At 36.5% G+C, this 24,866-nt stretch overlaps 1 protein-coding gene across 3 annotated transcripts in view; it reads right to left on the bottom strand.

Moving 5' to 3' along the window:
* LOC150075148 (uncharacterized) overlaps positions 1 to 24,866 on the bottom strand; it is a 210,342-nt gene that overhangs the window by 154,353 nt on the left and 31,123 nt on the right. For all 3 annotated transcript variants that reach the window (XM_090389119.1, XM_090389120.1, XM_090389121.1), the window contains exon 2: positions 4,854 to 4,979. In XM_090389119.1, coding sequence (XP_090245245.1) covers positions 4,854 to 4,979 — 126 coding nt within the window. The remainder of the gene's footprint in view (positions 1 to 4,853; positions 4,980 to 24,866) is intronic.

Below are 24,866 nucleotides of genomic sequence, written 5' to 3'. Positions count from 1 at the left end.
ATGGAAGCAATCAGATAGATCAGCTGCCACGCGTTGCATCATGGTCCTACATTCCTTGACATGCATGCAATCTTTGAAATTAATTGTCATTTTATGGTTGTTTTGCTGAATTATAAAGAGGACGATGTAGAAGAACCGTACAACTGTCGCTGGAGACAGACTAACTCAGCCACGGTGAGAACAACCCTCGTTCATTGCATCATGACAACACTAGCATTCCGGCCTTTTTCACATCGCAGATCATACGTATATGCTAGCCGATACGGACTGTAAATGACAGATGTTTGATATTCTCTGAAAGAAGAAAATGGATACTTCCTATTATCTCCATTTTTATTTTACAAGTCAAAGTTTCGCAACTCCACACGCAGATGTATAATTACAATTTTGTGATAAAAGTATCTGCAAAACTCCTATCATTATTATATTAACCGAAACAGCTGAGAGTGCTGATAAAAACAGAATAAAAATAGCACAGCCATTGGGAAGTACCGCTTAACAGAAGTCTGTAATATGTGGGGAGCCAAAATCGAGTAAGACTTCTTACTTAGGCACTCCAACTTATTACATTGTTAAACTCCTGAAAAAGATACACATCCATAGGGAATGCCGTACCGGCTGTCACCGACTTTACTACTCAGTGACGTCATCACCGAACGTTTTATTGGCGGTATTTGATTGAGTGCTTTATTGCCAAGGGAGTCTTAGAAAAACTGGAGATCTCGCATCATTTCTTTCTCATTCGTCCCCAATGAATAGCTCTCTCTCTCGCATCTGCAAAAAGGGTTTATATAAAGAGTAAAGTACTGTTGCGCCAGGCTGAATGAGGAATGACTTCAGTTTAAGGAAGGCTAAATGAATTTATGCACAAACAGACGCAAAATTAAAAGCATTTTCGTTTGAAGTGAGTTCACTTGCTAATAATTGCAGTGGCACCGTGTTTGCTTCTTTTTTTTTTTTTTTATTCTTCCAAGGGGAACGTGATAGGACAGAGTTTGCTTCATTTGTGCATTTGTTATAAGCAACAAAGTTTAGTCGAAGGAAAAACGTTTTTTTTTTTTTTAGTTTATACGTGTTCGGATCTCTGAGTTATTCGAATTTATAGGCACTATAGAGCAGTCCGTTATTTTTCTTGAAAGAGTATTTAATACAGGTTTCGTAAGGATTAAGATGAAGGCTCCGTCCCCTGTGCGAAGATTTGAAAATGGATCGTCTCAAACGGAGGTATCAAAATAATTGGATGTATCAAAGGTGATGCTGATGATTTACAAGTAATTTCAATAGACGGAATCCGTTGTCTAGAGTCCAGGAACAGGAAGTCCTGAAGTAATCTTAACCAGTGACGAACGGTGTCTTAATTTATGACAAAGCGATAAGATGAGCACATCTGTTTGTTCTGGGACTGTCTGTGGTCGCAGGAAGGATATTGTCGAGGAAAACACTGGTGTGACTCTGTCAGGTAGCTCAGACGACCAGTGACGTATCCAGGTATCATCGTAAGGGGGGCATGGCAACCAGGTCCAAGTAACATCATAAGGAAGGGGGCATGGCGACCAGGCTTTTGAGTGTTTTTTTTTTTATAACTGCTCCTGCGTTCTGTTTCTTTAATATCAAAATTTTGGTTAGGGGGGCTCTGCCCACTCCTGCAGACGACCCTGGTGGTGGCGGGTAACGTAGGATCCCACTAGGGGCCAAGCAGCCAGAGACATAACAACAGAACAAAACACAATACTACATATACCAGACACGACACGACACGACACTTTTTTTTTCTGGCTTTTGCGTTAGTTCTGCATTATTTCACAGAGTACATGCCGCGCAGATGTGGGAAACCACCGGTGGCGCCTAACCCTAAATACTATGCCACTATGTATAATCAGTAGATGTATATATTTCGGGGGTTTATATTTCGCTTGTACTCATAAGATCGCCATTCTTAATACTACCAACATGTCTTGAGTTCCAGAGTACTGTGTCACCATACTCTTCTCGGCGAGTCTCCATTCAACCTGCAACCAGATTCCGCACTCGGGTGTTCTAATCATAACCAAGAGCCGCCATGAACGGATTCGTCTGATCGAAAACAATTTCCAGATAACCTGTAGCATCTAAGAACCATGTAGAGTCCTTTGAGGTAGTCCATGGGTTGAACTTTATTTGGCATATTTTTGGCAAGAATTAGGTATGTTGTTTTCACTGGCTATTCTGTTTTTTGTATACAGGGTGATTCAGGAGGAATAGTAAATATTTTGAGAGATTATAGTATCGATTATTCTGAGTAAAAACGTTCTTATAAACATGTGTACAATTCTCAATGGATACGGAGATACAGCTGTTTGAAACTGGCTCGTACAGCTCCCTGAATCAGATGTGACCAAGAAGCAATTATAACCTGACGCTGTTTAGTGTTAGAAGTGTTGTTAAGAATGCCGCACATCTTCACACATGCTCAATATGCCGATATGGTTTGTTTGTCTACGGTTTTTGTGGTGGAAGTGCTACTGCTGCTTGTAGAGAATACCGTCGACGGTTTCCTAACCGCAGAATACTGGGTTCTAGAGCGTTTACACCAAACTGCGTGAGACTGGTACAATTCCCAGCGCTCATATTTCTTCTAAACGTGCAAATGAACAAAATGTGGATGAAATAGAACACATCCTTCAGTCAGTAGAACATAGTCCTACTATTAGCGCACGAAAAATTTCTATGCGTATCGGTATTCCACGGAAAGAGTATGGCGAACATTACGTGAGCACGGCTTGTATCCATTTCACATACAGCGGGTGCAACACCTTCAACCAGGAGACGATTAGAATTTTGTCTGTGGGTAACTGCTAATCTCCGACTAATTCCATTAATACTGTTCAGCAATGAAGCTACTTTCACCCGTGACGGTATCAACAACCCGTAACTCTCATAGGTGGTCAGACGAAAATCCGCATGCCACTGTAGAAACAAATTTTCAACATCGGTTCTCTGCGGTGCGGTATCATCGACAATCAGCTGTTGTGTTACAAAATCGTCTTACAAGGCCCACTTACCTAGAACTTCTGCAAAACGAACTTCCACTACTATTGGGGAATGGCTACAAGGATTGGTATGTACTTTCAACATGACGGGGCTCCTGCACATTATACCCATCTGGTGATACAATATCTAAATCGAACTTTCCCTGAACGATGGATCGATCGCAGTGGTCCCATTCATTGGCTGTCAAGGTCTCCAGACCTCACTCCATTAGATTTTTATTTGTGGGGCTGGATGAAAAGCGCAGTATACAAAGAAAATGTGAATACAAGAGACGAATTGCTCTCTCGCATTTTGGATACTGCTGCCCTCATAAAGGATCGCCAAGACGACCTCAGAAGAACAACACTTGATATTACCACAAGATTTGCAAAGTGCATTGAGGTTGGCGGTGGGGTCTCCAACATTTATTGTGAACTGTAAAAAATTTATCAATTATTTGTATCATTCAAAAAGTCAATAAATACAAACCAAGCAGTACATTTTGACTGAATTGCTTCCCACAATTGTTGGAAATTGGATTGTTGCAGATCTCTACTCAGAACAACTCGTTTTACCTCATCCTTCAAGTGCTCATTTGGATTGAGATTTGGAGACTGGGGAAGCCACTGCAGTAGACTGGATTCACTCTCGTATTCTTGGAACCAGTTCTATACAGTTCTGCATCTTTAAATGGTGTGCATTACAGGAAGAACTCCTTCGCAGAAGGACACACTGCAGCCAAGAACGGATTCGCCTGGTCGAAAAAAATTTCCAGATAACCCGTATCTTCTAAATTTTTAAAGAAAGCCCTCCTAAATTAGAATGGGTCAATAGATTCATGCCGTTTTTGATATTCTGGTACTCCTATCAGCGTGAAACAGCAAGAACCAGGATTCGTTAGATCAGGCAACGTTCTTTCAATCCTCCACTGCCCAGTGTTGGTGTTCCTGAGCCCACTGTAACCGTTCTTTCTTGTTTTTTGTTGATTGGAGTGGAACCCGGTTCGGTCTTTGGCTGCGATATCCCATCCGTGACAAGTTACAAGAGTTATGCGTTCTTAAATGCTTCTTTGGTTACCACTCTAGTATTTAGTTGTTATTTTACTGACTGTAATTCTGTTACTCGCACCAGGGAGCTATTTACGACACCAGGATCGCTGTTACTGGGACGTCTTGCACCGACTACCATGTCACGTTTCAAAGTAATTTTAATCTTTCATCTTGTTTTAATTTAATTTTAATCTCTTTCTTATTTCACGCATACTGCATTCCTAAGTATATGCCCATTTGCTTTATATCACCTGGTACAAATATGTGGTGCTGTTATTGTGAAATTGTCTCATTTCATGAAAACTGCGTGTATACCTCATAAAATGGCTACTCTGTTTAAACATATATTTATAAATGTTGTGTATCTTTAATGCATTTTGCCAAAATTATCTGTGTATGCTGTTATGAAACTGTGGTTAATACACCTCACGTGAAAACACTCATCAAAATAAATTAAGAGATCACTGCACAATCTATTAGTTCCTTTGAACGTTTTAGATATACTGATCTGAATTTAGGCTCAGCCACATCATAAGGTATATGCCATTGTTTAGACAAACTTCGTTTGCCCGTGTTGTGATCACTTAATTATTTTGACGAGTGTATTTTGAACTCTCTCTCCGATTATTTTTCCAGCTGTCATCCACCCCTCCTCAACATTCGTAATATTATGATTTCTAAGTTCAGTAACATCACATTAACATGTTTCTGACGAGAAGCGTGTTAATTGGATGTCTAAAATTATTTTAAAAAATGTTAAAACTTTAGTTAAATGAAACCAGATTTGTTTATTACCTGATGAATCCTGTGAGATATGCATCGGTGTTTGGACGGTGAATCTTTCAAAATATTCTTGCGTGATATCATCGCTAATATTCGACGTGATTGGATTGCTTGTGAGGTTTCTGATTCCATCGGTTTCTGTAAACGTAAAATATTAATAAGTACGTGTCATATATCAGTCCATCTTGTTACTAATATATATTGTGCTGTTGAATTTATAATCATGATCAAATATAACGAAGATCTAGTAATAAAACAATTTTTTACAATGCACAATTCTCCGATGATGGAAATATATAACTATTCTTGATACGTTATATAATATAAACTAATAAGATTATGTTTATGTTATTAAAGTACAGTTAAGTGTCATTCATTTTTTTTTATTTCACAAGGTCGTGCCTGATAAATTGTCCACGAGGGTATAAACACACAGATAATGCAATTAAGTTGTTTCTAGGAATTTTTGCTATTGAGAAAAGTGAACACAAATGTGCTTTGTGTAACGATTTTTTTCTCAATAAATTTTACGCATCGTTCACAGAATTAAATCAGTTTTATCTCTATTAAACTTTAAGCACGTTAGGAATAAGTATACAACACAGTTATGTAAAACAAACTGATCAAAAACACCCAATAACTATGGCAGCTTCAAGTCCTATTGAATGAAGCTTTGGATTTAATTTTTTATGAACACTTCATCCTGTTCAGTTTGAAGAATAGATGCTAGAACTGTAATATAATAAATTCCATTATTATTAGAGAACAATTAAGAGGACCTAATGGTATTATACTTAGTGTATTGAGTTATACGGTTGCTTAAATTCATTATTACGGTTGCTTAAACTCATTATACAGACATCACTCACCAGAATGGCGAACAAACTAACTTAAGACCATCAAGTCCTTGTCTTTAAAGTGTAAATTGCCTTATTTCGCCGTCCTCTCAACAGTATCGATTTTTTTCCACGTGCGGGAGTACGCATCAAGCCTCGATGCACCTTCTCCTAATGCGTTGTCCGCTGAAGGCGCAACAGTTCCTATTAATATTGAGAAAATTTCAATAAAGCCCTTGGCTAATGAGATGTCTTCTTACCTTGATGGATGCCGACAAAAACCTGTATGGGAGGATCAGGAATAGAGAAGTTAAAGGGGATCTGTAAATGGCTTTAGAAAGGGGTGTTTCTTTTTCTTTTTGAAAGATACGACGGGCGACATGTTAAGGTTTTTGTGTTGTCGCGAACTCGCGTTCATCGCAATAGCCAGAATTTGTGGTCCCAATTATAGTAGAGAGCTAATCCCTTCGGTAATAAACGTTGCATTAACAGTGAGCTAATATTAGTTAGTTTTTTAAGGCGTTCTGATCGAGGTTAAGACACGAACAATTTCTTTTTAAAATATGCAAAAATATTTAAAAAATATATCATTTTACATTACTTCGAGAGTTATTGGTGTTATTGGTGTGCACCGAGATAATTGGCAACAATGTACATGGTAGTATTGGATATGGATTGAGATATTTTAGACCGGTGGCAGAAGACAGTTTCATTGTAACAGCAGTGGTACTTGAGGAGTTTTACAGCATATATTGGTACGGCGTGTAATATGGGTTTCCCGGAGAAATTGACTCCATACTCTTCAAACAGCAGTCCAGCTTCCAGAACACCGTGTAACAGTTTTAAGTGTGTATCGCAAACTGCTTTGTATTTTAATTGAATAATTCTGTACAGTACTAGCCTCAGACGCAATCTTCACCTTTACTTAAGAATTAAGTTATATCTGCTGTATGCTGAACTTTTCAGAAACATTTCCATCACAATGGAGGAATTATTTTTACTTGGTTTTCAGTTCAATATTGTTGAATTCTCGAAGGATAAGGATTGTGTCCGTCTTGTTTGCTCATCGAACTTCACAACGATGATTTAAGTTAAATTATTCTTACTTAGTTCTTGGACCTGTCCCACTTTATCTTGAAATAGTAGTGAAATTTCAAATGATATACAGTATAAATCGTTAGAAATATGAAGAATCAACACGAGATAGAATACATGCATAAAATAAACTGTAATGGTAAAACTTATTTTTCATTCCCGTAGTTCCGAGAAGTGTTTTTTGTAAAACTTCGATTCCTTATTTCTGAAACACTGCAGAAGAATCTTGAGAAATCAATTTTTGCTTTGTTTTAGCACTGTTTAGCTCTAACCGTAAAGATTTCGTAATTTTTATTGTAACAAAAATCACCGATCATATCTTTGTTGGTGTTTTTCCAGTAGACAGAATGAAATATTTAGAGACAAAAACATGAATAATGGAATATAGATGAAAAATCGGTAGAAAAGTTTCGGACAACTTCTCCTGCGAATACAGTAAACTAATGGGATGAACAGAAACTTGAATTCTTTGCTATGAACCATTTCAATTCAATAGAGAAATACTTCAAGATGTATTTTGTCTTTATATATATTCGCGCTTTAAAATTCTTATGTCCGTTCTGGTGGACATATAATTTATATGATTATTTCACTTAAGACATCTAATTAAAAAATGTCTAAATATTTGAATTAAAGAACTGAGATCGTATGGGACTAGATTAGTTTTGTTTTCTATGAATTATTTATTTATGCATCGGGAATAATAAATGAAATTCATAAAATAATGAATACTGTCGAGCTCTTTAAACCCCTGCTTCAACCAGGTAAGCCAGTAAAATCACGGTGACGTCATAAAACCTTTTTGAAAACTTTCTTGGGACTACAAACACTATTAAAAGTTATGCAGCGGCTCTCCAAATACATATGTATGTAACTAATTAAGACTACATGCTAGCATCCCCCTATAGGCTTCTGTGAAGCTACGCTAATACGATAACCCCTCCAAGTACGCTCTTGCTTTCTATCCTCCCCTGTTAGGTGAAGAGCTCCACACTTGCTTGTTAACTATGATGTCACACTGTGTAAAGGCAAACGCGAGCTATTGAAGCCTTGTGCTGCCCGGGTGTAATTAAATTTCTATTGTAGTATGCAAATGAGCCGTGAGAGAATGGTACGTGCATTGCTAGTCTGGGCAATACCACGCTGCCTAATCGACTCTGCAGCAATGCCGAATACTGTGGTAACTCCATTAAAAATATACTTAAACACTGGCTAAGACTGCATTGGTATCGAGGTTTTAATCTGCTCTACGTTCTGCAGATTTCAAGATAGTAAATTCTAGCTAGCCTGCATACTGCCTTTTCAGAATATTTTCAGGTCACATGACCTGTGGTTTAATTAAGATTCGTTCTGTCTTAAAAGTGAAAACGTTTGTTAGCAAAACAAGGACACCTAAACGTTAATACAATGGCATGTTACTTGGCACACATTTGAAAAGGTTGGGGCTCCATTTTCGTTGAAAAAGAGGAATATATTCATTACAAATAATAAAAAATCAATCAAATAGTCATGAGAAGAGTTTAATCATTAATAGTAATAGAGGCATGTGATGCAAAACAGCAAGCGTATGAACTTATGTGACATCAGCCAAAAAAAAAAAAAAAAAAAAAAAATGGCGCCTCCGTAGCCAGGTGGGCAGGAGCAGCAGTGCGTAGCACACGCTTCTTGATTAGACCGGGGTTCAAGCCCGTGACCACCAAATACGGAGGATGCAAAAATGTCAGGGAATGTCCACCGCATATCCCAGGAGCAATATGACATTAGTTGCTAATGCTCCTAAAAAACCAAATAACAAACAAACCAAAAAAAAAATAAAAATCACAACCATTTCCTCTAAAAGTTTGTCCAGTTCCTCCTCGAATTTATTTAAGCTATCATCTTCCACAACTACAGATGGAAGGTTGTTCCAGCAATTAACCATCCGCTGGCTAAAGGCATATTTCCGCACATCTATTCTATAACTGTCTTTCCTCAATTTGAATTTATGTCCTCTTAGGTTCGTAATCTGAGCAAGTTGAAGAATCCCATCATAATTCAACGTGCTCAACCCATTCAAGGCCTTATACACCTCAATCAATCACCTCGCAGGTGCCTAGTCTCCAGCTGCTGCAATTTGCAGAACTTAAACCTCTCTTGGTAAGTGGATCCCTTCATTCCGCTCACCAATCTTGTTGCCCTTCTCTGTACACGCTCGAGCAACTCTACATCCTTCCTAAAATGAGGCCTCCAGACCTGTACTCAAGGCGTGGCCTGATCATTGCCTTATTCAGAGGGATAATCACCTCCTTTTCCCTGCTATCAAGATTCCTGTATAATCATTGACAAAACCCCATGACCTGCTCTTGCAGCCTGTCTGCATTGCTCAGAAAACTTCATATCTGAATGCACAATTACTCCCAGGTCTTTTTCATTTTCTACCACCGTAAGTGTAGTACTACATAGTTGGTACGTTCCTCTGGGGTTACTTCTACCCATATGCAATACATTGCATTTGTCAATGTTAAACTTCAGTTGCTACTTCTCATCCTATCTGCCCAAATTTTCTAGATCCTGTTGCAGTAGCACACTGCCATTACTGTCATTAACAACTCTGCCAACTTTTGTATCATCTCTAAACTTCGACACTAAGCCTGATATACTTCATCAATATCATTGATAAATATAAAAAACAACAGTGGGCCCAACACCGAACCCTGTGGGACTCCACTAATAACATTAGTCCACGAAGAGCAGCGTCCATTGATTAGCACCCTCTGTCCTCTCCCACTTAACTACCCTTTTATCCATTGTAGCAACTTACCCTTAATAACCATTCTGCTCCAATTTGTATAGTAGTCTAACAGTAACTTGAGTTCGAACTACTTTCAACTCAAATTCGTGTTTATTCCCCCTTACTGGCTACTCGGCTATATCAGGCCTGGCCTGACAGTAAACGGGAAGTGAGAAATACTACATTTAATTTGGAGTTCCTGAATATGTTGACTGTTAACCGATCTCGCCTCTGATATAAGGAATTACATATATAAATAATTTTTCGCCTTGTTATAAATAACTCAACTTGTTGTTGTAGTAGGGTTTTAGGAACATCAGCGACTAAGGCCATATTGCTCCATGTATAGTGTTGTAAATTGCATGTGTTCTGTGGTTGATTTTTTGTTTGCTGGACGAAAAACCCGAGTTTCCCGGAGGAAAAACCATTCCACCTTCGCTTGAGACCGACTAACACAGCTTGTTGTGAAAAAGGCCCATAAAAATTCCTCACTTCATCGATGGGACTCGAACTAGAGTCTTTTCCTCTCGGTGGAGGGAGGATACTGATTCTACCAACTATGCTACCCACGAGGCCCGTAACTCAACTTATATTTCATTATTCAGTGTATGCAAAAACAGTAATATGCCTTTCTCATTATGACATGCGTTCAAATGCGCAAAGGTAACCTTTATTGTGTTTTTTTTTTAATTAGAGAAAAAATTTTGAACTGTACGAAAGTGTTTCCCTCTGATATACGAGATATTAATATAAGCATCTTTCATAAAATTTCACATAAATTACCCTCAAATTTATAATACTGAGTTAATCTTCAAAAAGTCTTAACATTTAAAATTTTGTTAAATTTTTATTAAACAATATTTATTTTAATGCATTTTAAAATTGTATAAGTACGTTAATGAACCATTAACGTTTATTTCTACAATATATCCTTTCAATATTTGACTTGAATACTCTTTTTCTGAACAAGGATTTACAACTGTTCAGAGTCAGAACGCTTTGACTTAAATTCGCCATCTGTTCATTTATTTATGCATTGCTGTAAAGAATCCTAAATATCACGCACGAAACAAATTTGAAAGGAGCTCTCTGCTTCTACAGTAAAGACTCCTGGTGCCTTTCGAAATGCAAAATAGGCATTAAAGCCCCCCTTAAAATTCATGGAACTATTTGATCAAGTAAAAGAATCCGTGTTTGCGTTCCATCTTCTACCCATCTCATACAAAATGTGGCATTAGCATGTTTATCTTCCGAAATGAAAGTTAAATTAACAAATAATCCATTTTATTGAACGAAGTTATTATATTGATTATTACTTTCTGCAAGCTAAGCTTTAAGGGAGTGGGGACATCGTCATTGAATTTCATTTCTGCATTTACATTGAGATGGAAATTCTTCAAAAGATAGCTCTGTATGTTTCTGTCTGTAAAAATGCGCATCCTTGATGTCTCAGTTACTACACAAGCTGCTACAGCTTCTGTAGTAACTGGGAAAACTTATTAGAAAACGTACATAAGTCACAAGCATTCCGAGAAACGCAGAGATGAAATCTAATGGAAATGTATTTATTGCAGGGCCAAGTGACAATATCTGTATCAAGATAATTCTTTGAGATACCGCATTTTCTCGGTATTTTTGTGCCTTTATGCTACCAAATACATCTCGTTTGACTAGGAGATAAACTTCAAGCTAATTTTAGCAGTCATTTAACTCGAAATCATCTACATATTTCAAGGATGAAATATAGAAAAAAAATTAACCGTTCAAAAAAAGTTCTAGCTTACAAATTGCATATATTGTTCCTCACCATAACACTGATAAATCTTTTTATCTTGTTTTCGATAGTTAAAACGATTAATATTACATAATATCAAAAAGCACTAAGTGTATTACTTTATAATACGCTTTTTAAAATTAATATTGAAATTTTAATATTAATCAATTAATTCCAAATATTTATTAGAATTAATAAATTTTAAAAATTTTTAAAATTTATATAAATATAAAAAGTATAAAATATACAAAACAATAATTCTCCGAAATACGAAGGCTGTTTGAAAGTAATGTAGTAAATACGTTTGGGTAGAAGACTCTGCCGTCTCCTATTGTAAATAGGCGCATGAATAATATTATGTCAATTCTTTTATTCTTGGGAGTACGCTGTACACCTTGTTGACATTAGATAATTGAACCAAAATGTCAAAATGTCTGCCCTGCTTGAAAGGTGGACAAATGAAGAAGCTCATGCGCTTATCCGATCTCTGTATGCCAAAGGAATGGTCCCTGAGAAATTCATGAATTGCGAAATTCGTAAGGTCCAACGTAATACACAAGAACCAAATATAACAGAATTGTCATGAGGGATGTTGCACTATTTATTCAAATAGGGCATCCCGCAGGACAGGTACTCACAAAATGAATTTTACGATTGGAACAGTAGCTGAATATGGTGGGTGACTTTCGAAATTTACTAGGAAATGTCTTAGTATCGTTTTTCTGATGTATTTTGACAAAAACATGTTACCTTACTTTACAAACAGCCCTCATAATATAAAATAAAAAATATATATATATATATAAGTTTGAGTATAGGTCAGGAGCAGTGGGCTAAGAATAAAAAATAAGATTTTTCTTTTCAATTTTCAATTCATTTTAAAAATCTTACTTAATAGAATCTAAATTATAACTTAATAGGATAACAGTTCGGCTAGTACGAAAGGTGCGCCACCAATAAAGATGATGCCTAATAATCTGCATACTTATATATGTGAACTACTAATATACCTTAAGTATACAAGGGATTCACATATATAATTATTGTTACTCTTTAATTTCCCTCTACATCCTAATGTTGAATGTATATTAGATAAATGTTGTTAAAAGAAAATACCCAAACAAAGAAATAATATGAAAAAGACAACACGAAGCAAAGAAACGAACCATTCCGAATGTATAATTATAATTTAAAGAGTAATTATCACGATGTAAAATAACTGCATGGCCAGAGATATAATCATAGATTCAACACGCAGACAACTTTGTCACTTAAGTTATGGTGTCGCTTAGCACTTTCATTAGGGCATCTTGAAAACAAGCAGGCGAAAAGATACGCAAGTTTGTTTAAGACATTCATGAAGATAAAGGTATAATTAAAAGAGCCATATAGCGTTCCTTAATAATGGCCGAGGAATCTAGCGATGCCAGATTGTGTCGAATTATTTCGGTGTAATGGCTCGCTTTTACACTCGTATTTTTTTATTTGTATACATCCTCATACCTTCGGGCAGTAATGAGTAGTAAAGAAAGACGCCAAATTACCATCACTAAGAATGAAATTCAATCTGAAAACTGTATCTATTACACCGTAAACGGTGAAGGATTATCTGAAAGGCCTTTTTGATACTGCTGTCGACTGAGGAATCATTAAACATTCCATCTTTGTACTCATTAATATCTGCCCATTATCATAAAATGGTTACTTAGTGTCGCGGGTTTCTTCCTCTCCCCTTCCTTCTCGTCTCTGCTTCATTGAACGGCCACAATAAAATAATCAAATTCCACCAAGAAAGCTTACTTACATAATCCATTTAAGTAAAACTTCTCTTTAGGAAAAGTAATTATTTTTCTGATTCAGTGACTGCCGCTAATTGAAACTCATGCACGTTGAAGATAGGTGTATAACACAACGAGATTCTAAAAGAAATCGATTCACTTTTAATTATCATAAGTGTGATGGAGACTTCCACTGTTTCTTTCAACTTCCAGTTCTTAAGATAGGAAAAAACTAACTGCAGATGGAGCCACCATCAAGAACAAGGGAACTTATTAAATTAGAACTTAATAGAGAAGCCCTTTATCCCAATACGGTTTTGTTGGTTAGGTTTGTTAAATGTTGTCGTAAACCAGTGTACGTGGTGTTTCTTCATCTTAGTACGAAAAGAAAGGGGAAAAAAGCGAAAGATGGCTTCCTGAAATCTCATTTCCTGTTCTCTCTTTATCTGTTTTATCCACGATGTCACTCCCGGCTTTCCATCTGTAAATGTAATGGACCAATCATTTCTATGTGTACTTGGCTAGCTAGAAATGATGGAAACACAACCAGTGCCACACGAAGTAGAAGTATTTGGCGTTATCCGACCTCCAATGGACCTTACAGAAGAGGACAGACGTTCTGATCCCATTAGACAGCTGGAAGTCTATGATATATCAATTAAGAACAGCCAGCAAGGACCCGCTAGCGATGAAAGAAATAAATCACTTCCTTTTAGACGTAATTACATTTGTAACGAAAGCTACCCACAGCGTGGGGTACGCACTACAGGAAAACGAAAGAATGACCCCTTAAAAAGGTTAAAGAAAGCACGGTTAATTGAAGAGCTACAAAGATAGAAAATGTTTTATATTCAGAAATCAAATAAATGGATACGAAGTTTTTAATTAGTATTATCTACTTAAATAGTTAAATAAATGGCTATTATACACTGAGTAGACACGTAAATAAAACATGCCCTGAAACAGCGTACCGATATGGCTTAAGAATAATGTAAGAAAAGGATTGCGTCTATCTTTAAGTAGCAACGTGCGCGATCTTTTTCACGCAACATCAACTATTGCTTTAATCGGAGCCATTTGTTTTGAAGAAAAGCGAGAGAGAACCTATTTTCTTCCATGATAAATACTGAGTCCTGATGGTGTATACTTTCAAATATGTGTAGAAAAGACAGAGCGCGCAAAAGGGATGCTCGCTCCATTTATTCCAGAAAATAAACATCGGCTTATCGTAGAAAATATTTAGCAGTTTCAAACATGCAGCTATTTTATAAACAGACACCATTCTGTTTATACTCTAACTCTCAACCTTCAACCCATGCACGGTACTAACTATAGGTTCTAATATCTTTCTTGGTTGGGAGTTATTCTCTGTGCTATATACATTTTCCATTGATTTTAATTTTCTCTCTCTAACCAGCTATTTAGTAAATGCCTGCAATAAATAATCCGCACAATAAGTTGATGAGAGTCGAATAGGTTTAATTATAGAAGGACAGTTATTAACGATAATTTGTTTGATGGGGAACCAAATAAAAACTATTCTTTTTATTATTTGCATTATCTAATATTTTCGTAAGGTAGTGTATTAGAATTTAAGATCTAGTGTGATTTAAATCTGCTTTTCTAGGAATATCACGCCATACAAACACAAACTCGCATTTGCTGAGTTCGGGTACCGCAAGCATCTGTTTTCAATTAGGGGAAATTCAGATTCTTTGGTAAACATCAAGTTTAGATTAAATATCAAATTGTTGTATAGAACGTAATGTCCGCTGCCTTTCCAGCTTCAAAATCAATAAATACCTTCAAACATGATCTATAAGTATTTCAGGCTCACTAAACGCATATGCGCGTGTTATTCTGATTATATTTGGTCCACTTAACCTGGAAACCAATGTGGTTATTATTAGTGATAAAAGATGAGCTTATGCCACGCGTTTGGCTAAGCATGAAATTTGTGTCATTCTTATCGTGCCAGTCTATTTGAATGAACAGCTGTGATTGCAAAATCCCTTCCCGAGAATTCAGTTAAGTGAGTAGCAAAATTAGATAATGCTAAGCTCAAATACCTTCCAAATTGTTGCAGTTTCTCAGTCTTTATAAGAAATAAATATTATTTAACCGTATACACTACCCCCACAAATATATTAGAAAATGTAGCGCTCCGATATCTGCATGCCTCTCACAACAGATCTGTAAAAACAGTTGCAGCATCTCGGTTGAGTCATTAAGGATATCATAGGAAAGGCATTTAACATTACGTATCGTCATCATCATCATAGGTTAAGGGCAATAGAAGAGTTTGCTAAAGTATCGATGCAGCTTCTAGGACCTTTAATCAGCGGTTACTGTCGACCATTGGTGGAAGAAGATGCCCTTCTGCCAGAGGACCTCACCACAAATATCTTCCCCTACCCCATGTAAGAAAAATTCAGAAAGCAGAGAATCAGCATCTGCCTCGGCCAATACAGTAACCTGAGTCCAGTCGAGAATCTGTGATGGCACTCATGAATCCATGAATCACTGTTTAGAGTGATCCCACATATTCTCGATTGACGTTACGAGGGTTCTAGATTTCTGTCACGTGACTTCCCGTATCTTTACCAAACAAATGTGGCCGACCGATCTGAAAGCAATTCTCTAAAAACAATGAATTTAGGCTCATTCTACAGCTCGTTCTTTAATATTTTGGTAGAGTAGTGTAAATAGAAATTTACATTATTGCAGGTTATTTTATTACAATGTTTATATAATTTAAAATAATGTAATGGAAGGACTAAATTTCTGAAATTATATGGAATATCAATAAGCAGGATTCATACAGATCCACCTTATACGTCGATTACCTTATGCTGTGACTAGTGTGCCAATAACTGCAGTATGATAAATTTGTCTAGAAAGCTAGAGTAATCCTTTCTTCTTTCTGTTGATTTTCAAGATGTAAAATCCTTTTTCGCGTTTCCTCCATTTGGTTTATCAGTTGATTAGTATAATTATCTGCATAGAGCTGCAGAAAATAAACGGTAAAAAGCAGCCCTAATAAGTCTTCAAATTATCTTCGCATTCTAACTTCAGTCATAGTTTTATTGGTATTTCAAAAGTCTCTTAGCGTTTCTTAGAAATGGATTTCCAAAAACAATTTTCCAAAAGATTTGCCTGCGCGAAAACGCTATTTATAATAGAGTCGCACACTGTAGGACCACATTATGTTTTCTGGAGTTGTCTTTATCTATTAGGATATAACAGACAATGATACCGGATCATTACCGTGATCGTGAGCAAACTGTATTTAAGCATTAGCTAGAATAAAGTCATAATTCTGTTTAGCCTTTCTGATCTCGATGCACACGCATTAATAGTTTTAGTTTATACTTTTACTACTGCTGAGTTGGTAACTTAAAATGTACTTAGAAATATGCATGCCTTAAACTATATAATAAGCACGCAAAAGCAAGCATAAACCGTTAACCATTATCCTTTCCCTCCCTGTCGATTCTCCATTCCATTCTTACTTCTGAACCCAGCGGTGAAACTACATTCAAAGGGGTAGATGCGCTTACGTTCTCTGTGATGCGTAAAATTCAAATTTAAATAATAAACAACAACAAAAAAAAGTTTAACACGAAGCAATCTGTCTACTAAAGCGCTTGGCAAATCTTTTAAATAAACGTGAACAAAAATAAAACGAGCACCTGTTCGTTTATAGTTAATAACTACACCTTATACAGGATTCGATATGTGGATGACAATATCTAAAGGAATATTTCAGCATTAATAATACATTGGGGCAACATACAATGATAAAGCCATAAGTTTCACGCATGCGTACTATTGGAGCACAAGCGTATCGAGAACGACAGTCGGTCCATTAACGGCAATCTTCTGTCGGAAGCTCAATGAAATATGCTGCGATCGTATTCGATAGATACTGCACCAGCAGAGACTTTGAGTTGGGCGATGGACAATTTCGCGAAAGGCTTTTTTTAGGTAGAATTTGAGTTCTAAGGAATACTGAGAATATATAAGAAAAATTAAGAAATATAACTGAGTATAAGAAAATATTCAAAAATAATAAATAACTGAATATAAGTAATATTTTAGTAAAACACCTCCCCCATTCCCAACACGCTCCATCCAATGCCTCCTGTGGTCTTCCGTCAAAAGGATGTCAGAAGGATTTTGACGAATCTTGTTGCTAAGAAAGCTCCAGATCCTGATAGTATTTCTCCACTTTTTCTCAAAACCTGTGCTCCTGAACTTACTACTATTCTTTTCCGCCTTTTTTTCACTTTCTTATTCCAAAAAGTGTTTTTCCTTCTGCTTGGAAATTTGCTCATATCCAGCCAGTTCCTAAAAAGGATGAAAAATCCCTCCCATCCTATTATCGTCCCATTGCAATTACTTCTACTCTTTCTAAAGTAATGGAGAAATCAATTAACTGCCAACTCTTAAACTACCTAGAAACCTTCCGTCTGATCAACGATTGCCAGTATGGATTCCGTCAGTGTCGATCCACTGGTGATATTCTGGCTAATGTTACCCATTTATGGACAAATTCAATGAAAAAGTTCGGTGAAACACAAGCAGTTGCTCTTGACATCTCAAAGGCTTTCGATCGTGTTTGACATAAAGGTCTTCTAAACAAGCTTCCATCTTATGGTTTGTAATTGGTTATCAGTTTTCTCTCTGATCGTTCAGTGAGGGTAGATGGCTCTCTGTCTTCTAACTTCTCCGCTAGTGCTGGTATCCCCCAAAATTGAGTTCTTTCCCCCACTCTTTTCCTCTTGTATATTAATGACCTTCTTCCGTTGACTGGAAATCCTATCCATAGTTTTGTCGATGATAGCACGCTGCATTCCACTTTCCATTTTGAGAAACCTTGCCCTGCTCAATCAGCTTCAACTTCTCGAAAGTCTGCTACCAATTCCTTAAATGTCGATCTTCAGGTAATTCTCCAGTGGGGCAAAGACAACTTAGTTGATTTCAATCCTTCTAAAACTCAGTCTTGTCTTATATCTCGCAAAAAGGATTCTTCTGCTGCTATGCTTATCTTTGGTGACACTCCGATTTCTAGGCAATTTGATATATCTCTTTTGGGGATTACCCTGACTTCTAATCTCCCTTGGCACAAGCACATTACAAATATTGCTTCCTCTGCATCTAAAAAACTTGGTTATCTCTTTCGCTCTCGGCATTACTTTTCTTCCGAACAGTTGTTCACTCTGTACAAATTGCAAATCCGCCCTACCATGGAATATTGTTCCCACATCTGGGGCGGTGCCCCAAAACCTCTCTCAGACTTCTAGATTACATTCAGAAGAGGGCAGTTAGGTTAATTAATGACTCATCTCTAACAGAGTCTCACCACTCGCTGTTTCATAGACGTACTGTTTCTGCTGCATGCCTCTTCTACAGATACTTCCATGGACACTGTTCTTCTGAATTGGCTTCTATAATTCCCGCTCTCTCTTTCAAAACAGTCCGAACGCGTGCCGCCACCAGCCAACTTCCATTTACTGTCCAACTTCAAACTCACAGAACCAACTTTTCATCTTCCTCGTTTATTCATTCAAGTGCTGTTCTCTGGAACAACCTTCCTTCATACGTATTTCCTGAAAATTACAGTCTACAGAATTTCAAGTCCAATGTCAACAAATGTCTTCTTTCGTCTTCTCAACCTCCAACCCAAGCACGGTACTAAGTACTATAGGTTCCAATACCTCTCGTGTTTCGGGTTTTCATTAAAAAATAATAAAATAAAAAAAATAAGAATTTTAACTGAATATAAGAAATATTTTAAAAATAAGAATTATAACTGAATATAAGAAATATAACTTAATATAAGAAAATAAGAAATGTATCTTAATATTTTCTTATATTAAGTTCTATTTCTTATTTTCTTAATATTTGCTTATATTAAGTGCTATTTCTTATTTTCTTAATGTTTTCTTATATTAAGTTATCGACGTCAGAATCTTGTTACTAATTGTGGATATGAATGTGGTGTCAAGATGTTTGAAAGAAGAAGGAAAAGACGGGGGGAAAGAAAGAGTGATTCGGCTAAATTTATACAAATGTAGACTATGATTAACTAATAATTATAAATTGAATTGGGTATCCAAGTTCATCTTCTGTCAAGCAATAGAGAAAACCCTGTGACTTTAAAAACTACGTATTTTTATTGCAGAAATGGTTTCAGTTATGATACATACAACTTAGTTTTTGCAGAGGATCGTTCTTTAGAACGAGACAGTTGTGCTCTCGAGGTTCTGAATGAAATCAGATTTGGATGGTACAAGACAGAAATCCAACCCATCAGACTTAAATGTTTATAACTGTGCGTGTGAGGCTGTTGTTATGTGACAGGCACTTCCCTCAGTTAGAAGACACGTCGATTTTAAGGGATTGTAAATAATTCAGCACTTTTTGGACACGAAGTAATTGAAACCCATCAGAGTGCGCCTATATATCTTCTCTTCGCCCTTTTGACGTGCAATAGCTAGGTGTAAAAGGCATTAAATGGATGGTTTGTCCAATAAATTACACTAGACTATTTTGGAGTAACATAAAGATTTTCTTTCTGTGCACGTATGCTCGTGGTAAAAAAAAAAAAAAAAAAAAAAAAAAAGAGTTCATTTTCATTCATCTGGTAATACTCTGGTCTATAAAATTGTTGCCTTTCGTTTGTAATTCGAGAACCTTATTGAAAAATGTGTTTTAGGAATGTCGTAAATGAAAAGCAATGAAGAATTCCTATTGGAATTTTTTATTGCATACCACACTGCATGCAGAACATACATAACAGAGAATTAATACAACGAACAATTTTGCTTAAAACAGCAAGACTTTACAGAAAAGAAACAGATGCAAAACTCATTAACTTTGTAGATTACTTTGTCGGACACGATATATGAGCATTCCGAGTAAATTCTGGAGAATTCAGCGAAAATTGGACTTGATAATTAGTAATTCAGAGTGTATGTGTGGCCCACGCGGCGTGAGAACGAAATGCCCCAACTGAAGTGGGGGGGGATTGAAAATCAGACAGGTGCGTATGAAAATGTCAGATCTCTCGCTATAATAAAGAGAACTTTATTGGCAAACATCTTTATTAATGCCCATTACATAACGATACTTAGATAAATATCGGTTCTTTGCTTGTTTATCTAAACAGCCTTAGCTATTTATCATTCCATGCATCCTAGCGTCGTCTAGTCTGGAGTCTGGTGCATTGAAAGACTAGACCGGACCGTTGACCGGTGGGTCTTGTTTGCTAGAGGGGTGAAAACTTATGTAGAGAGAGAGAGAGAGAGACAGAGGAAGAATGCTACTCTTGATAATAGACTTCCACCTTCTGAGCAGTGTCTAGATGTCGGTTTACCGATTTGTCTGTTTTATAATAATAAGATAGCCAGATATGTTCTGGGATTCGTACAATCTGTGGCTTCATATTTACTATCTTTTAGTGTTAGTTAGGCTCAAGTAGGTAGAAGCACTAGTGAGCCTTCTTAAGACGGTTGTAGCCGAGTGAAGAGCGCAAGGGTGCATAGGCACACGCGCTCTTAGTGACCGTGGTTCAAGCTCGCTTGACTGCTAAATACGGCGCTGTTTCTAGTATTATATGTTGTGAACTGATCTAACATCTCTTCGTCCCACAGTGTAAACAGTAAATTTCTTTTAACATCAATTCTCTAATTACGAATATTTTTATACTTGATATTAAATTTATTTTATAAACGTAAAAATTGTTTTTATCCTTTTATTATTTTAAGTGTTGAGTATAACACTTCTTTACGTATTAGCAAAAAGTTAAGGGTGCCATGTGTGCAATTATTAGGGGTAAGGGACTGTTGATCCCATTAAGAGCCCAATCTTAAAATATTTATTTTTTATAGTTTTTTTATATAGGAAGTGGTAACGAATTCTTAATTGCTGTGTAGTCTGTGATTATTATTTTTTAATTCGATTTTCTGAGTGACAATGGCTGCCGATTTCGCCGATAGTTGGCACACGATACATTTACAACATAATGTGTGGCACCTTCAGGAAAAGTTGACCACAACTGATTTAGGCGGAAGTCATTCTAGGGTTTTATCTGTCGTTTACGAGGAAGGATATCTGACTAACTCCGGATATCCTGTGAGTCGTTATTTTAAATCTTCTTAGAGGCAATAGATGAGATAATGAACAGAAGATTGAGAGAAAGAATGGAGGAAGTAATAGGAAAGGTACAGTATGAGTTCTGGAGAGGGTGAGGAATGGAGGAGGCGCGATAGAAATAATGAGAATGAATTTTCTGGAAAGAAATAGTTTAGAAAGGAGATACCGAAGGATATAGGAATTGGGCGAGAGATGGAAAATTGAAAGAGGAATTGTATTGGGATGAGAAGATTACATTGAGAATCGATGTGGGTAATACTAGGGAAATGGAAATAAGTAGAGGTTGTTGTTGTTTGGTTTTTAGGAGCATTGGCAACTAAGGCCATATTGCTCCGGGATATGCGGTGGTCATTCCCTCACCTTTCCGCATCCTCCGTATTTGGTGGTGTCGGGCTCGAACCCCGGTCTAATCAAGAAGCGTGTGCTACGCACTGCTGCTCCTTCCCACCTGGCTACGGAGGCGCCACAATAAGTAGAGGGGTAAGACAGGGATATTGTCTCACTCCTCTACTTATACAGAAAAATTATAATGATGATGATGAGAACTAGTACTCAAGTCCGCATAAATTTTCAACACTCCTAGAATAAATAAAAACAAATAACTGAAGATATCAATCCTTTGTTAGAGATTATGGATGTCCACTCTTCCTTTTCAAACGTTTATGAAATCCTTCATTTAGTTAAATAAAAGCTTTAGTTAAGATTATGGAAAGATGCAATTTTTACAAAAGGTTTTTAGCATGGGCATCCACGCTCTAATAAAGAACACTGATCCTGGTATATACTGTAAATATACGTAATTATTATTTAACTCTGTTCTTTTCTGTTCAGATTTGCTATACTTCTGATGTTCAGGTCAGTATGACTCAATATTTAAAGGTAGGTTGTTAAATAATAAATCGAGATACATGACAAATGTTTATCAACTTTTATTGTGTTTCCTAATATTAATTTTTATTTAAACAACGGCTAATAAACAAACAAAAATTCAGTTATTTACTTTCAGTACAAGTTTTCTGCAAAATAAAGTAAAATGTCGATAATAGTTATAAAATGGAAAAAAGCACGTGCTTCTCTACTTCAAATTCCTACAAAACTGCATCAAATTCAAACTTTAAAGGTATTCGTATTATGTCAGTATCATATTTTTGCAGTTTGGGCAAATAAGATACAAGAAAGAACTGTTCAATTCATGAACAGTTCTTTCTTGTATCTTATTTATAATGGAACAGGTATTTTATTTCGTGATTTGTTTCTTTGATAGAATTTAGGGTAATAAGCGACTTTCCAAGTTCCTTCAAAATATTTTTATTTCATTTAGCTTACGCTTGATCCATTTTGGATTTAATTTTTCCACAGAAAAGTGCATTGTGAACAGGAAGAATATTGCAAAATGCTAACATAAGCCAGCAATTGGATTTTCTTTTACAGATGTGAGTTCCCACAAGCTGATGAAGTGTATTAATCTGCCCCTTGGTTGAGCTGTAGTCGAAAATAATGCGAGGCATTTTTCATCTTTGTTATTTAGCCTTATCCTTGTGCAATGTACATTTAGGAATCATATTTTTTATTCTTTTTGAGATTATAATTTACAGCTGTTGTATTTTTGTTGAAAAGTATAAAAAAGAAAAATATGAGTCTTATCTTTTTTTTTTTTTTACGATGATTTTCCCATCATCAGCGATATAGATATATGATGAAGATTTGAAACGAGAATTCGGCATCTGTATAAAGATTTTAAAAGAGAACTCATCTGTAATAACATATGATAACTTGCGGAAACGAATACTAACTGAAAAAACTTCACGACTGATTTAGTATTCATAAACAGCTAAGCGCACATAACTAAAAGGTTTATTCAGTAAGGTCCAAGAGGAACACAGGATGGTAATTTGGGCTTTGTGTTAACCCACTCATGCTGTATTCAAGAAGCAATGAGTATCCTAGAGACGAGATTTCTGTAGCGGCTTTTGGTGGGGAGAAACTACATTAAATTTGGCACGAAGGTCCAGATGAATATTCTAAATAACTGTTGACATTATGAAAAGGATCAGAGTGGCTATTACAGATTTATCGGCTTATTTCTACGGGGGGCATGAAATTGGGCCTAAAACCATTCCGGGGGACCAAGGAAATGTACGGAAAATTTGGTGTTGATCAGACTTTTCCTTCTTGAATAATGCCTGAAACATACTTTCATTTGTAGTATGCATACAGATTTTTGGGAGGGGAAATATTGACTCATAATTGGTTCAAAAGCTTCCCAGGGACTAATGAAACATACGCTGAAAATTTGGTGACCATCTGACGGTTCCTAAATTTTTAATAAGCTCACTTTTCATTGTTTATTTTCAATAAAATTTGGGGTGGCTGAACATATCATTTTTCTAAACTGAAAGAATAGCGAAAACCATTTTTGTGTATGTCATTCTCAACCAGTTTCCAACATCAGTTTCTTCTCTTTCTTCATTCCTCTCCCTTGTTGGTGTGTCCGACTGTCCCATTCTACGTCACACATCAGGAAGCTTATTGATTTGCAATATGCTAAAACCTATTTTCTACTCCTAGTTACCATTAAAGGCAGCGCTATACTTGGCCGATGTATGTTCTTTGGGCTAGCCTTTGTTTTGCTAGAATTACTATGGTAACGTCGTCCATGTGAATGATGATTTTGAATTTAGGACATTTGTAACTACTTGAAAGCAAATATATCGATTACCGTATCCCAGTTTTCAGTTCATTCGGTTACTCTGGCAGCGCCTCAAAGTTGTCTTCTCCTTCAGTTTTGTCGATATTCCAGTATAAGGGGCTTAATACTACGATAAAAGAATGTGAATCATATTTGCATTGTGTGTTATAATCATATCTACCATTGGATCTCTCTCTCTCTCTCTCTCTCTCTCTCTCTCTCTCTCTCTCTCTCTCTCTCTCTCTCTCTCTCTCTCACACACACACACACACACACACACACACACACACACACACACACACACACACACACACACACACACAATTTGTTTCTTTTTTACAAACCCTGTCCTTAACAAATCATATTTGTTAAAGACAGGATTTGTTCAACCACTGAGGAATTCGGCTTTCATCCAGTGGAGGAAAGCCAAATTCCTTTTATCGTCCAGCAGCTTAAAACTGAAACAATGTTTTAAGCTGCTGGACGATAGTGTTCCACTGAACAGCCAGAAGTGGCGATTTAGCGACGTTCTAGTTTGTTTGTTTGTGTATGTTACACAAACAAGCAAACACAAAATGAAACCAAGGTTGGTCGACTATGGCGTTTTGAAGAATCAATTTCTTTGGCCAGAGTACGTCATTCCTAATGATCCATGTATCCCTTGACACATGAATCATTAGGAATGACGCACTCTGACGAATGTATATCATGGTGATTTAGGGTTTGGGTATTGCACAAGTATCAAAGAATTGAGTCCAGATAATAGACTCAACTCTTTAGATTTCTCCCTCCAAAAATGGAGGGATAATTCTCAAGATTGAATGAAAATGTTCCGCGTTGGAGGAAGAAGTATAAGGGATACAGTAATACGTGCATTGTTTACGTACTGTTTATTTATGGATTAAACGTTGAGTATGTAGGAA

This window comes from Mastigoproctus giganteus, chromosome 14 (assembly GCF_048544385.1).
Source record: "Mastigoproctus giganteus isolate SK-2022 chromosome 14, ASM4854438v1, whole genome shotgun sequence".
Taxonomy (NCBI): domain Eukaryota; kingdom Metazoa; phylum Arthropoda; class Arachnida; order Uropygi; family Thelyphonidae; genus Mastigoproctus; species Mastigoproctus giganteus.
The sequence above is the reverse complement of the archived record's forward strand: the minus strand, read 5'-3'. Positions and strand labels throughout refer to the sequence as shown.